This window comes from the organism of the source record quoted next, unplaced genomic scaffold (genome assembly GCF_019419815.1).
Source record: "Pyrus x bretschneideri cultivar Hongxiangsu unplaced genomic scaffold, Pyrus_bretschneideri_v1 Contig4, whole genome shotgun sequence".
Lineage (NCBI taxonomy): Eukaryota > Viridiplantae > Streptophyta > Magnoliopsida > Rosales > Rosaceae > Pyrus > Pyrus x bretschneideri.
The window spans coordinates 957,777-972,082 of NW_025999723.1; the positions used below are offsets into that span (position 1 = coordinate 957,777).

The window sequence follows — 14,306 nt, forward strand, 5'->3', positions numbered from 1 at the left end:
TAGTTTACCACAACCCTAGTTGGGAATTTAATATAAAAGAAAATTGAAAATTTCTTAAGAAAGTACTAAAATCCAAACATTGTCCTCAAAACTTAAAATGCCGTTTGGGGACAGAAATCAATGAAATTCGGCCAAATGCTCACATATCAGAGCAAAGCACTAAATCTTATTCCTGACGTCACGTTTGGGGATAGAAATCAAATGAAATTTGGTCCAATGCCCATATATCTGAGCGAAGCACTAAGTCTTATTCGTCACGACATTCTTCAACACATCATATCCTTCTTCGAACCTTGAGAAGCGGTTCAAACGAGCATATTATCAAAAAGGTGGAAATACGTATGGAAGTTGAATCCCAACATTGACTTTGCATCACTTCTGCTACTAGGTACCTAAGTTGGAAAGGGCGATTCTCTTTCCAGATTTCATAAATAGGTTCCTTCTTACTTGTGAGGCTGATAAAATTGCCCCTGTCAATGCGACCATTGCGTATTGGATCGAAGCTGTATGAGTGTGAAATGTTCAGGTTTTTTCTTTCCATCTTGCAAAATACTCAACGACACCATTGTACAACAAGTTGAGTAATGATTGTTTTCTTACAATTCACTTGAGCGTTTAGTTTTAAGTGTGCAAGATCATGTCCTCCAACTTCCCCCTACTGTATTTCTTTCAAGCCTCAAAACCTCAACGCTCTAATTTGTTAAATACTTGGATGAACACTGAACCTTCTCCCTTGTGACTACCTATAGTTTTTTGGCGGCTGCATCCTCCATAACCACTGATCCTTGAATAGCTAGCCACTCCTTCGACTCAAGGTGACAAAATCTTCCAAACTATACTCCTTGTTCATATTCAACCCGCGGATCCCGACCAAGCCGACCTGACAACTAATTGGGTGGGTGGTACGGTCAAGATGGTTAGGTGGTCAGCAATGGTTTCATCATATCATAACCCGATTGATTATGTCAACTTGCCGAACGGGTTGAGAGTCAACTCGGCCAAACCCACCGGTTAGTCACCCAATATCGAATTCCGTTGCTTACTTGGTTCACGTATTAGGCATGAGTTCTTCACTCATTTTTTTAAGACTTCCTTTGTTGCCTTATTTGTTTCAACGTATACATTTTCTGAAAAATTAGGTGAGGCTAGTATTGGTGAATAACAAAAGATGAATAATCTTGAAGAAGGAAAGCTTAGCAGCAGTAACAGAAGCTTGAGTGATTTACATGACGACATTCTTCAGCACATTCTCTCCTTTTCTAACCTAGAGAAGCAGCTCGAACGTGCATATTATCAAAAAGGTGGAGATACGTCAATCCCACCATTGACTTGCTCGGATTCCCCTTCTACTGGGTTCGGGGCATACAAGAGTTTTCGGTCTATGTGGATAGGGCGATTTTTCTGCGACATTTCGTTAAAAGCTTCCATTATATATGTCGTCCCTGTTATAAGTATAACACTTATAACACAGATATTGGCCCTTTTATTATACGTTGGATCAAAGGTGCAGTGCTTCGGAATGTGCAGAATTTTTCTATCAACATTGATGTAAGCATTTCCCGAATAAAAATACTGAATGCACAATTACTTGCGTTGCCTTGCTGCTTGCTTTCTGGCTTATCACTTGTGCAATTAGATCTATGCATGCCTAGTGTCCTCTAACGTCCCCCTAGAATATGTTTCTCCAGCCTCAAAACCTTGAAGCTCAAGTATGTTAAATTCTCGGATGAACACTCGACCAACCAATTATTTTCTAGCTGTCCAGTCCTTGAAGATTTATGTTTGTCACAGTGCTGGTTCTTGTCGAACGTCAGGACTGTCAATATTCGTGCACCAAAACTGTTGAGATTGACTATAGACGAAGATTATTATGGAGGCTCCGATCATGGTTTCCGGTTCATGGTTCATGGAACTAATCTCAAACACTATACATGCTTTGGTACATGTAAAAATGAGCATTACTTGTACAATCAGTCATCACTTGAGGAGGCAGATATTGGGTAGTCTGAATTGGATGGTGAAGATGATACCTATCGATTTTGTATGCTTCTTGGATGTCTCTCTAATGTAAAAATTCTCAAGCTTGAGGTATGCTTTATGCTACAATATTTTGTCGATCGAAGATGCATGTTTGAAAAGTTATGTTTCTCAATATAAATTTTGTATTACTAATATTTTAGCCAAATTTACATTTTTTTAGGCTCTAAGAGATATTGAAGCACTTTAGATGCGTTTCCCTCGTTCAAGTACGTAGCTCACTTGGAACTGTGTTCGCCTGTGCCAACGGAGTACAGAAAATACAGCAAAACTGTCCATGTCTGGAATATCTTCAATTAAGCGTGGTAATTCATGCATATATATAGCATTTTTTTTGTTCTACTAATTGCATACAACATGGAACCTGAACTTTAAAATTCAAAATATCGATTAAAATATTTGAATTTTCTTCCGTGATAACCTCACGTAATTTCTATGTTGTTAAGATCTCAAATGTATTTTATTACATTGATCAATCAAAAAGTTGCTCGATCAATCGAGGATGTTGTGCCTCCTTGTACCTTGTTGCATCTAAAGATGGTCAAAGTTATTAGTTTTAAGGGAGAGATTATGAGACGCAACGGGCAGTAAAGAGTTTGCTAAATGAAGGGTTGGCCTTGGAGAAGTTATTCATTAGACTCTCTTCGCGTGCATATGAAAAGAAGGTTTACTGGGAAGAATTCTTTTCTAAGTTTCCCAAACGATCGGAAGATTGTGAAATTGTGATTTGTTCATCGTATGATTGAGCATGTTGGATTTCAGAGAAGTTGAAGAAGTCAACAGCAAATTTGGGTTAACCTTATGAGGGCTATTTTGATCAATTAAAGCCCCTTTTTTTTTTTCGTCAAAGGTAAATTTCATTACCAACACGACAAATATAAATAACATGAGGTACAATTACAAGTCAAGCACAAAATAAACCAAAGCTCAAACAGACAATTGGGCCCAGAAAGAAAACCCAAAAAACAAAACAGCCCGAAGCCGGCTGCACCTCAACCGCCATCAAAGCAACGGAATCCTCCACCATGCACCACCATTCCCAGCAAATACCAAAGAGCCAACCAACCGACATGGTACTGTTTACTTTTAACGTTAAAGATATTTTTACTTTAAAAAGTCAATCTTGATACTATTGTATGCTTTTAATAATTATAAATTACTTTCAGATTGCTAAAAGTGTTCATGAAAGTGTTTAATAGAAAAAGTTAAAAGTAAATGCTGGCTGAAAAAGTACTTAAAATATTTTATTGTAAAATCACCTGTTGTGTGCTTCTTTGAAATGCTTTAATTGGAGAAGCACCTGCTGTTTACTTGAAAATTGTGTGATGCGGCTGACATTTCAAACATGATTATAAATTGGGTTTGGTGATATAAAACAAATGGTTTATAGAGCTTAGGGCCATTTATAGCTTGAGGAACAAGGTAATGGATCCAAACTTAATAGTCAATCTGTATGGGCATGTTTGGTGGCTGAATGAGATTGCGCCTTAGGAATTGGATTGGTAGGGATATGTAAGATATAATTTGTAATATATTTATAAAGATAGATTAAATAACTCATTCTATTGTGAATGTCATGTCCTCTCATATTTTGACACAACAAACAAAAGATTGAACTCAAATCCATTTTAACTGATCACAGTCTATCCCAACCAGACCATGCATTGAATAGACCTTACATGTTACGAAGGAAAGGCGAACTGTTGATGTTGAAACCATGCAACAACGACAGCGATTCAATCCCTTATTCCTAATGACTAGAGAGCCAAACAAGTCATCACCTCTAGATTTTTATCCCCCAAAGTTTTGCTCGCACACTTGGCACGAATCGCTCGCCGAAACTTGTCCTCACAAAGCTCCTAAACACCAAATTAAAGGCCAACTAAGGATATTTGACAAGTTAAAACAGTATGAATTGGGCAAGGTTATCCACGTTACATGTACACCAAACTTACCGGGACGACAAGAAATGCTAATCATGGTCGTTTAAAGACAAACGACGGTGTCGTTTTCAGAAGCATAGTTTGGTGAGGAGGGGATGAAGGCTTTAATCTTCGTTATGTTTATCCTGAGTCCTCCAGTCCTGGCAAGAAATGCAGCCAAGTAATTTGGATTTGGACAACAAAGTTTTGTCCCAGCTTGCTCAATACCTACAGCCGGCACTCTGTTCTTACGTGGAATCTCAATGAGCTTGCTCAATACTTCGAGGACATGGATGAAACCATTAGTTCGGCCAAGATGGAGAGTGTTGTCTTTGGACAACTTTTGGCAACAATATGCATAAGTTCTCTCATGAGCTAATCACTTTTTAATTTGAAATCTAATGAAAACAGAAGTTCGTTTTACTATTTAAGGCTTGTTTATGATGTTATGTAAATTTTTTTTGTTAGCGCTTTTGCGAGTGCCCTTTGAATCATAACATTTTTATTATCTGAAAGCGTTTTGAACCCTTCTAAGAGTTGATTTAGGATTGCTTATTTTCATGTAAGGTTTTGCTAAAAGTGCTTTTAATTAAAAAGACCAAAATTTTTTTATTGAAAATTCAAATGCTTTATGAAGTTGGATCTAATAGGTGATCCTCCATATGTGCTTTCAAATAAACATTTTTTGCCAAATTAAGGGGGGTATAGTCAAACTTTGATTTCATCAAAATCTGTAAGGAAGTATAGAGTACTAAAATATTTTGAAATCTATCACCTAAAAAAAGTACATTAAAATCTTCTGAAATCTAAATTAACAACCTCTTAAGTTAAAAGGGATTTCAATTGAGAGAAAATACTTTTAGTCCCTTCAAAAGTTGTCTAAACGCTTTTGCCGGTGCACTTCTCAAATCATTCTGAAAATGCTTTTAACTATTTAAAAAATACTGCATAACACAACCCTTTATTTCTTGCCACAATGTTAACGATAAACTAATAAAGTGCTCCCGTGGCGTGCAAGTGTGACCTAATCCCAAAAGGCTTTGCATAAATTTTAGAGAAGTGAGCACGTCTCATGGAGACTAGAAAGGACGCCACACCAACCATGAAACACTGAAAACGATTGGACCTAGCCCTATAGAAAATGGACGCATCGAGTAGGAGGACGAAACTAAACAACATGAATAACAAAATTTTATCCTACTAAATAAGATCGATTTATAAATTTTAAAACGTTACTCTACTCAATTTTGCACCAAATCTTCCCGAAAAAAAATACGAAGCTGTATAAAAAGTAGACGCATCGAATAGAAGGAGGAAGCTAAACACTAGAAACCAAAAAAAAAAGGAGGATCGGTGCACAAAGCCCCACCGATATGATTGGCTTTTATTGAAAAAAGCATTGGCCTTTGCTTTCTCCTCTTGATTCAACTTGACAATTGAATTGAAATTGGACGTTTTGTTTGTCGGTATTAGGCGACGCAAATTTATCCTCATCTGAAGTAACCATCAACTTATCTCATATGATCATATCCAACTCATGACACATTACAATATAAACCATATCTTCTTGCCATATGTGCGATCACCAGTTTTCCAGAGACTCGTTAGATATTTTTGAAATTTAAGTTTTTTATAGTATATATGTTTCATAATCCATGTCATCCTTAATCCTATTACTTTTAATTCCTAACACAAGTAATATCTGAGTTATTAAACTTTATGATTGAGGAAATTTTGTTATGTCACTAACTGCTAAGTTATGAATTTACTCAAGAGTCGAGAAAGAAGCATGAGTACTTGAATTGTTGGGGGATGTTTCCCTCAGTCAAAAAGCAAAAGGTACACAGAAATCATAATAACAATTGGAATACGCTTGTGTGAGCGATAATTGACTTTCTAACATTTGTAATTTGAAAAAATAAATGATGTCGTGACTGTGAGATTATGCAATTTTATCGGTTGTATACAGAAGAGTAACATACAAGATTTTATCATAATTGAAAATTAATTGTACACTAGTTTTGTATTATTCAATGTTCATTGTCAAAAAAGCAAAAAGTACATATAGTACGAGAATGGCAATTGGGACATGCCTATACGGACTACAAATCGATACCTAACAAATAACTCAAGTTTCAAGTTTCAAGTTTCTTCTTTACAAACCCTGTTATTGTCTAATGCACTGCACCTTTTTCACATTATTTCTACCAAAAAAGAAGCCCAATACACAAGCCAAAATTGTGTGTTTGTGTGGGAAAGAAACACATATATGTAACAGTAGTATTTCTAGAGATGGGGAAGAAAGAAGATAAGAGTGGATTAGAGAGGTCCACAAGCAAGAAATTATGAATTCGAAGTGTGCCTTACGTTAGCTAACACCATTGGTTTAGGTTACGATCATCCTTCAATCAACAACTTCCAAATATCAGAAAGTAGCCGCATTTATGAGAAGAGATTTTTCAGTGTGCCGTGTTCACGTGAGTGAGAAGATACATTCTTCAACCCTAACTATATATACTACAAGCTAACTTCATTACCAAGATTTCAAAACCACATTCACTTAAAAATTAATACTTAATTGTTCATCTATTGTTGAGAGCATTACAAGTCGATATCAATCAAGCCCAACAACAAATAATCGAGAACCAAAGTCATGGAGAGGAGGAAAGAGGAGTGCTATGAAGAAGAAAATTTAGATTACGGCATAGAGCCGCAGTCTGCGATGAAAAGGAAGAAGAACAAGAGCAAGAACACAAGGCGGTTTAGCGACGAACAAATCAGCTTGTTGGAGTCTATATTCGAAGCAGATTCGAAGCTCGAGCCAAGGAGGAAGGTGCAGTTGGCAAGAGAGCTTGGGCTGCAACCTCGCCAGGTTGCGATATGGTTTCAGAACAGAAGAGCTAGATGGAAGTCCAAACAGATAGAGCAAGACTACAGAAGTCTCAGAGAAGATTATGACAAGTTAGCATCTCGGTTCGAATCTTTGAAGGAGGAGAAGCAGTCTTTGCTTATGCAGGTAGAGTAACTAACCTTGTTCAACTTTTTACAATTCGAGAATCGAAAAAAATACCTGGCTCCTCTCATGTGAGAAGCCAATCATGTTTATAAATAAAATTACAGTTTGACATGCGTACATAAGCGGTTTTATTTGTCAGACTATGATTTGCAGTTACATGTAAGGAGGCAAACAATGTTCATGAAAGTGTATTCAAAATTTCTAGCTTGATAGTCAAAACTAAACATTTTTTGGGTTATTTTTATCAGTTGCAGAAGTTACACGATCTTGTGGGAACATCTCGTGCTGGCGCCCCTACCGAAGATTCTCTCGCAAATCAGACGGCAGATGGATCGAGTTACAAAGATGGGAATTGTAAGACTACTGCTCGAGTAAGACTAGAAGAGGCATTGGAGAAGACAGGAGCCATAGATAAACATACAAGCAATGATGTTGGTGGGGAGTTTGGAGATGAAAGGCACGAGCTTCTGAACATTGGTCAATTGGATGCCTCTGTGACACCTCTAGGATTGCATAGGTTGGATTCAGGCAACATTCTGTTTGATCGTTGTAATTCACACTGGTTAAATTTCTGGACCTGAAATTTCCAACACCCCCCCCCACTCAGCACATAAAAGTTTGGTGTAATTGGTGTCAAGATTTTGTCCTATAATCCATGTATTGAGGTCAACTAACAGCTTCTATCGACGTCAAACAGTAAGCGGACCGGACTATGCAGCAGCTTATTCTTCTGAGCTCAATACTTGTTGAGTTGTTGCATAATTTGGTTCGCTAATTGTTCTCAACAGACTATTCAAAGAGAGAAATCCATGCATGAGTGTATGTGTTTGTGTGTGTTGCAGGATCATAAGATTGTTCAAATATGACTTGAACGTCATGCCTTCTACACAAAGATAGGTATTAGGTTTACAAAACAGAGTCTTCTAGCCGCACTTAATTGCCAACCAGCAACATTAACGTTAAAACCAATCCTTTGAATCTTGTATATCCTACAAATCAGTACAATGAAGGTCTAGTTAAATTACGATTTAAAAGGATTTAAAAAAAAAATTTAATTACCAAAGTCAGACAAAAACCTTAGAATGTACGGAAGTGAATCCAACGAAAGGCAAAAGTTATATGCCCTAGCTTAGTCAAACTGGCTAGAGCAAGGTGCTCCATTAGCGGCATTTCATTCGAATCTTCGTACTGTTGTTTAGATTAATTTAGCGTAACTATCGCAAGGCAGAACACAAGAATAAAATATCATCATTTGTAGAATATAAAACCTACTGGAAAAGTAGAACAAATAGACAGTTTGGCCGAGTGGTCTAAGGCGCCAGATTTAGGCTCTGGTCCGGAAGGGCGTGGGTTCAAATCCCACAGCTGTCAAAACCCCGATTTGTTATTATTTTTTCGTTTTTCATTTGAGCCTTGTGGGCCCATTAGTAATTCACTTTCGCTATCCAAATCCTGACCACATACACAAAACATGATCACGCACTGGTTCCCCTCAGTTGTCTTCCCAAAGTGACTTGCAGAGGGTTAAAGGAACAAGATAGATTTAGGAAATCGAATGTAAAACGTCGGAAATAAATACTCTTAACCGCTTGAGCTGCAATTTTTTTGCTGAATCAATGGCTTGCTTAACCATAAAAGCCACAGCCTACTTCAGCTCCTCTTCAAGTGAGATTTACCTCCCTTCTTCTCCCTTCAAGCCCTTCAAGCTTCCTCCCTTCTGGCCATGGCAAAAGGTCTCTCTCTCTCTCTCTAGCATTTTGTACATGTACAAAGTGCCTAGCATAAAGCATGCTTTAGCTTGCAGGTGAAGGTGGGCCCACTGAGTGTGTCTCCAATGGGGTTTGGAACTTGGGCATGGGGCAACCAGCTGCTGTGGGGGTACCAGGAATCGATGGACAGTGAGCTCCAACAGACATTCAATCTGGCTGTCGACAACGGCATCAACCTTTTCGACACCGCTGACTCCTACGGCACCGGCAGGTTGAATGGAAAGAGTGAAAAGCTACTTGGAAAGTTCATCCGAGATTATCAAGGTCTGATCTTGCTATTCTTCTCAATTTTATCACTTAGTTTTGTAGTTGATTGGTACAGTGCTTTCTAATACTTAAAAGCGCTTCTGATACATCGTTTGGGATACAATGTACAAGTCTAATTTCTTGTACAAGTGCTTTTGAGCAAAAGCATTTTTTAGAGAAACAATCCCAAACGAGCCCTTAGGCCACCACCTAGACCTCAAAAGCGTAAGTACTTGTTTGGTACTGAGATGCTTTTATAAAAAGTGAGTATAAAAGAAAAGTTGGGCGCAAAAAGATGTTTAGTAAACACATAAAAACAGCTTATTTTCACAGTTTTGCATGAAAAAAAACTAAAAACGTGAAGCAGCAAAAATAAGTTTATTCTTATAGTACAGCATAATCAATATTTTTTTTTCAAAGTACAGCAATACCAAATCGGCCCTAAGTTGTTAAGGAATAAGCCAACGATGATATAAATTTTACACCCTTCCTTACGTGCAAATGACCAGTAGGGCAGAGACAAACATATAGATGCAGCCTCGCCCTACACTATACAGGGTTACATCCTTCAAAAACTTAAGTTGTCAGAGAATGAGCTAACAATGTAGAGATAGGGATGAGAATATTTTTCGTTGTTTGACGAAGAATTTCTGTTAGCCTAAAATAAAACAAATCTTCAGGGCAGAAGAGAGTGCAGAAGGACATCGTGATTGCTACCAAGTTTGCAGCCTACCCTTGGCGCCTAACACCAGGGCAGTTCGTGAATGCTTGCAAGTATACTTCTTTCACTCGACTTTTACGTCGCTTGTATTGTGTGTAACAACTCTGATTTCCCCAAGTTTACTATAATGCTGTTTCCAGTGCCTCGATTGATCGTATGCAGATCGAAAAAATTGGGATAGGACAGTTACATTGGTCAACTGCAAATTACAATCCTCTGCAAGAAGCAGCGCTTTGGGACGGGTTAGTTGCAATGTATGACAAGGTAAGCAAATGATTAAGGCGCCTTGTGCGTTCAAAGATGAATTTTCGAGACTAGCACGAAATGGTCATACTCATAGAGATGGTATCATGAAGGGTTTGGTTCGTGCTGTCGGGGTCAGCAACTATGGACCGAAGCAGCTTCTAAAGATACACGATTACCTAAAAGCTCGGGGAGTCCCGTTGTGTTCAGCTCAGGTATGCCATTGCTTGTAGAAGATATGAAGCCAAGCAGTTTCTAATGCACATGCTGGTGCACTGAAACTCTTTAATCTTATAGATAACACCCCGATTCTAGGTGCAATTTTCGTTGTTAAGCATCGGAGAAGATCAACTGGAGATCAAGAACATATGTGATTCTCTCGGCATCCGCCTGATTGCTTACAGCCCTCTAGGACTTGGAATGCTTACTGGGAAATACACGCCATCCAATCTACCACGCGGGCCTCGGTACGTGGTTTCTTCCTATCTCCTGAACCAAATCAGTAGACACTGTTTACAAATGCATCGGTGTTTCTGCAGATCGTTCCTATTCAGGCAAATTCTCCCAGGACTGGAACCCTTGTTGACTTCACTCAAAGAAATTGCACAAAAAAGGAGTAAAACCATACCACAAGTAATTCTACGTCTTGTTACCTGTTTCGATGCGGCTTACTTACGGCACAAGTAACGTAATTTGCAAGACTAAGCAAGATTTGAATTCTATTTGTAGGTTGCTATAAACTGGTGCATTTCCAAGGGGACCATTCCCATACCCGGAGTCAAGACCGTGAAACAAGCGGAAGAAAATCTGGGTGCTCTCGGTTGGCGCCTGAGTTCACAGGAGCTACTTCAGCTAGAAGATGCTGCGAGGGAGTCCCCTGGGAAGATGATCCAAAACATTTTCCAGACAAGGTGATCCAGATTCCAATTTTATGTTTGTTTCTCAGGAAAGGGAAAACAAAATGACGATCATCACCACATCGTGTTTAACATTGTCGGGTCTCCATTTATTTTCTCCTCCGTGAACAGATGAACAGAAGAAACGAGACCAATTATTTGCTTATGATGTAAAGAAACTGGGAATACGAACGTTACCTGCCAAATCATTGCACTTCTCCGAATGTCCTTACGAGGAGATGGAAGGAAAACAATTGCTACTGAAACACTTTCCATCCGATTCTTGGCACCGTTGTCTTGAGTAGAATCGGAGATTATGAATAACACAAAAAACATTGGAAGGGAAAATAGTTTTCATACACTAATCCATCTTTCATTCAACAAACAAAAATCAAAGTATGCATTAGCCATGTCAACGACTCGATATAGAGAGATTCAAACTTAATGAAAGCCATTTCTCATAATAAGTTCTAACAAAGTTTTAAAAGAAACGGCCAAAGACCTAAATGACCGGAAAAGACTTGACGTTCCGCTGTCTCGATTCCCAGTCTACTTGATCTTCTTCTTTGGCCTCAGCTGCATTAATAAAAGATAACACGAATAAAGAACAAAACTAAAACGGTAAAGGTTGAGAAGGTAGCAGGATCAAACAACCATCGATATTCAATCAGCTATATGAAGTACCTGGTTGCTGTGTCCACACTTCTTCTTCCTGCAGTTCACTGCACGGGGGTGCAGGCGGGCATAGCACCTGTTCACGAGCATTTATATATGTGAGATACAATGAGAATCAAAGAAAAGCAAAAGAACTCTCAAACTAAAGAAAGTTACACACTCAATCAAGTCAGACGAATGGTTTCGGTCTTCTTAAACTAAATCCAATATGACATTGGGATTTGGCAATGTAACTATGTTAGTACTCATCCACATTCTCTTTTCTAAATCCAAATCCCTTTACATAAAAGAACACATAGATTTTGTCTCGAAAGAGTTATATGAGATCAAAAGTGAAGATGCTAGCATCCAACAAAGTCAAAGTAGCGCAGTATGTTTAAACATTAGGAATATAACTAGAGAACCGAAGTAAATCTATATAAGAAAAGCTTAATCAGTTCTTCTACGAGAAACAGTAAAGTGGGAACTTACTTGCGGCAGATCATCTTTTCCTGGTTGTATTTCCTAGCCAATGCCATGAGAGACGGCTCAATAATCCCACCACGAAGCCTCAGAACCAAATGCAGAGTTGATTCTGAGAAAAATCAGATCAAAATAAACTTTCAACAAACAAAACATAAATAAACAGCAAGCACAGATGCACAAGTATTAACATACACAAAAAAAGTGCCAACGGCATGAATAAATTAGGCCATCAGTGGGTCCAAAACCGGCCTCGAGCCCTTCAACTATGGCTACTGTCAATTGGGCACTAAACTTATGACCGTAATCACATAGCAACAGGAAACATAATTCCCTCGATGAAATCTACAGATTTGGCTACTAAACTTCTGAAGGTGAAATGATCCAAACATAACCGCATAGCAACCGAAAACAGTCCGAAAAATCATTTTCCAAATTTATACTCTATATATATAAACATTGACATTTTAAGATTAAATTCAAAGGAAAACTAACGAAAAATAAAAAAAAACTTTAGCTTTAATGAAAAATGACAAATAAAAGGGTAGTAAATACTAAATAGTATCAAAGAAAAATACAAATGTGATGTGATTTTTCGTTAAAAATTTACAATACCGGGAGTGTTTACTTAAAACCCCCTAAATTCAAAGGAAAACTACTGAAAAACGCTTAAAAGCTTTGATTTTTAACTAGAATGACAAAATAAAGGATGGTGTAAATAGTACCAAGATTAATTTTTAACGTAAAAATATGATTTTTAGTTAAATTTCCTTAAATTCAATTATTCACAACCAAACATACCCAGCAGTTTCTGAGCAACCAAACAAGGGATACGAAAATGCTAACCTTTCTGGATGTTGTAGTCGGCGAGAGTACGGCCATCCTCAAGCTGCTTCCCGGCAAAAATGAGCCTCTGCTGATCCGGGGGAATACCTACACAACTGAAAACATTTAGCCGGCGAAATCATCACCGTCCAAATCGTACTACTTTGAATTCGAGCACGAAACTCGATCGCTGGAAAAATCTGAGAGATTAGATTACGGGTGGACGTGTTACCTTCCTTGTCCTGGATCTTGGCCTTGACGTTGTCGATGGTGTCGCTGGACTCCACCTCGAGGGTGATAGTCTTCCCTGTTAGGGTTTTCACGAAGATCTGCATCTTCTCCGGCTCTCTCTCTCTCTCTCTTCCTCTCCCGCAGTCTCTGTGTGTATATCTCTCGGCGGCGACGAGGCTGTTTTGCTCTTCGGTGGTTTATACTAGGGTTTTGCTGGTTGATGGGCTTTTCACCAAAAAATTATGAAGAACAAAATGATTTTAAAAAGTGGGCCTCGACCCAAAATGATTAAAGCATGGTTTTGCTTTACTTATACGAAAGAGCTTATGGTAAAATTGCTTTTATCATAAACATGTAAAAAAAAATTTAAAAATTTAAAATAAAAATTAATCACTTATTGAAAAACACTTATAAATCCTCTTCAATTTGGCGGGAAGTAATAACGAGCTGAACAAAAGGGCTTATGTCACAATTTAGGAGAAGTATTTTGAAAGTAGTTTTGACCTAGTTTGGCCGATGAAAGGGTTTTTTTTTTTTTTTTTTGTAATTTTTTTTTTTAAAGGGGGACAACTAGTGGCAAGTTACGGTTATCAAAGGTTCTAAAAATCGTCAAGCACTAGCCGGGCAGCGGACAGGGGCCTAACGCCTAGGCGACTAGACAAACGCTTAGGTGGCCTAGACGGATTTATGTAAATTTATTATATATCTTGTAAATAAGTGTCTATTTACACCCAAAAAAACTATACTTTTATGGATAATAAAAGAATGATAAAATGCAAAAAATAGAAGTGAAAGAATACACAAATTATATACATCCAAAAAGTTCAATATTTAAAAAACAGTAAGCATGTAATCATAATGAGGAGGATTTGGATGATAAACTAAATTCTTCTTGTTCATGAATCATGATCCTTGCATTGGATAGGACATAGACTAAATTATTTAACCTTGTTGTATCTAGTTTATTTCTTTTCTTTGTATGTATCCCCTCAAAAGTGCTCCAATTCGTTTCACTATTGGATGAACTTGTAGTAAATCCATCATTTGCAAATTAGGTACATCATTTCCATAAGTATACCACCATGAAACCAAAGAAGAAAAAAGCACACAATTAATAAAAATATATAAAAAAAACCGCCTAGCTCTAGACCGATTTTTCGAAATGATTTGCCCAAAATCGGGGTGAGCCTTCACCGCCTAGCCCCTAGGCACCGCTTAGGCCAATTTTTAGAACATTGCGGTTATCTACTCCTTTTAGGGACA

The 14,306-nt window shown here is 37.9% G+C and overlaps 4 protein-coding genes, 1 long non-coding RNA gene and 1 other non-coding gene across 8 annotated transcripts; 4 read left to right on the forward strand and 2 right to left on the reverse strand.

Annotated features, from left to right (window-relative positions):
• The first annotated feature begins 275 nt into the window (after positions 1-275).
• LOC125468757 (putative FBD-associated F-box protein At5g56700) lies at positions 276-2,174 on the forward strand. Its single transcript, XM_048565107.1, has 3 exons — positions 276-1,010; positions 1,140-1,548; positions 1,674-2,174. Exons 2-3 carry the CDS (start codon positions 1,169-1,171, stop codon positions 2,002-2,004), a joined length of 711 nt encoding a protein of 236 aa, XP_048421064.1. The 5' UTR covers positions 276-1,010; positions 1,140-1,168; the 3' UTR covers positions 2,005-2,174.
• A 650-nt stretch (positions 2,175-2,824) lies between these two features.
• Positions 2,825-3,522, reverse strand: LOC103951603. Its single transcript, XR_667805.3, has 2 exons — positions 3,297-3,522; positions 2,825-3,113 (listed from the first exon to the last, which is right to left on the reverse strand). It is a non-coding gene; the product is annotated as an uncharacterized LOC103951603 (long non-coding RNA).
• A 2,690-nt stretch (positions 3,523-6,212) lies between these two features.
• Positions 6,213-7,645, forward strand: LOC103951604 (homeobox-leucine zipper protein ATHB-12). The gene is made up of 2 exons (XM_009363028.3): positions 6,213-6,975; positions 7,224-7,645. Exons 1-2 carry the CDS (start codon positions 6,613-6,615, stop codon positions 7,554-7,556), a joined length of 696 nt encoding a protein of 231 aa, XP_009361303.1. The 5' UTR covers positions 6,213-6,612; the 3' UTR covers positions 7,557-7,645.
• Positions 7,646-8,266: 621 nt separating this feature from the next.
• TRNAL-UAG lies at positions 8,267-8,346 on the forward strand. Its single transcript has one exon. It is a non-coding gene; the product is annotated as a tRNA-Leu (tRNA).
• Positions 8,347-8,431: 85 nt separating this feature from the next.
• Positions 8,432-11,059, forward strand: LOC103951606 (pyridoxal reductase, chloroplastic). Of its 3 annotated transcripts, XM_048565417.1 has the most exons (9): positions 8,432-8,708; positions 8,780-9,008; positions 9,671-9,764; positions 9,852-9,975; positions 10,068-10,169; positions 10,270-10,421; positions 10,494-10,587; positions 10,684-10,865; positions 10,983-11,059. In XM_048565417.1, the coding sequence occupies exons 1-9, from the start codon at positions 8,592-8,594 to the stop codon at positions 10,984-10,986; spliced, it is 1,098 nt and encodes a 365-aa protein (XP_048421374.1). In that variant the 5' UTR covers positions 8,432-8,591; the 3' UTR covers positions 10,987-11,059. The 3 variants fall into 3 exon arrangements, with proteins under 3 accessions (XP_048421374.1, XP_018504016.2, XP_018504017.2); XM_018648500.2 differs by having other exon boundaries at positions 8,437-8,708; positions 10,684-11,059; XM_018648501.2 differs by having other exon boundaries at positions 8,566-8,708; positions 8,773-9,008; positions 10,684-11,059.
• A 126-nt stretch (positions 11,060-11,185) lies between these two features.
• On the reverse strand, positions 11,186-13,236 carry LOC103951605 (ubiquitin-60S ribosomal protein L40). Its single transcript, XM_009363029.3, has 5 exons — positions 13,045-13,236; positions 12,834-12,920; positions 11,997-12,099; positions 11,535-11,601; positions 11,186-11,426 (listed from the first exon to the last, which is right to left on the reverse strand). Exons 1-5 carry the CDS (start codon positions 13,145-13,147, stop codon positions 11,400-11,402), a joined length of 387 nt encoding a protein of 128 aa, XP_009361304.1. The 5' UTR covers positions 13,148-13,236; the 3' UTR covers positions 11,186-11,399.
• Between the last annotated feature and the right edge of the window lie 1,070 nt (positions 13,237-14,306).

Bases quoted from the DNA above. Each gene is read 5' to 3' on its own strand.
- LOC103951605 (XM_009363029.3), bottom strand. From the start codon at position 13,147: ATGCAGATCTTCGTGAAAACCCTAACAGGGAAGACTATCACCCTCGAG. The intron at 12,100-12,833 runs GTTAGCATTTTC...GATTTTTCTCAG, and splicing joins CGACTACAACATCCAGAAAG to AATCAACTCTGCATTTGGTT. The intron at 11,602-11,996 runs GTAAGTTCCCAC...GCTCGTGAACAG, and splicing joins GAAAAGATGATCTGCCGCAA to GTGCTATGCCCGCCTGCACC.
- LOC103951606 (XM_048565417.1), top strand. From the start codon at position 8,592: ATGGCTTGCTTAACCATAAAAGCCACAGCCTACTTCAGCTCCTCTTCA. The intron at 8,709-8,779 runs GTCTCTCTCTCT...TTTAGCTTGCAG, and splicing joins CCTTCTGGCCATGGCAAAAG to GTGAAGGTGGGCCCACTGAG. The intron at 10,170-10,269 runs GTATGCCATTGC...CCCCGATTCTAG, and splicing joins TCCCGTTGTGTTCAGCTCAG to GTGCAATTTTCGTTGTTAAG.
- LOC125468757 (XM_048565107.1), top strand. From the start codon at position 1,169: ATGAATAATCTTGAAGAAGGAAAGCTTAGCAGCAGTAACAGAAGCTTG. The intron at 1,549-1,673 runs GTAAGCATTTCC...ACGTCCCCCTAG, and splicing joins ATTTTTCTATCAACATTGAT to AATATGTTTCTCCAGCCTCA.
- LOC103951604 (XM_009363028.3), top strand. From the start codon at position 6,613: ATGGAGAGGAGGAAAGAGGAGTGCTATGAAGAAGAAAATTTAGATTAC. The intron at 6,976-7,223 runs GTAGAGTAACTA...TATTTTTATCAG, and splicing joins AGCAGTCTTTGCTTATGCAG to TTGCAGAAGTTACACGATCT.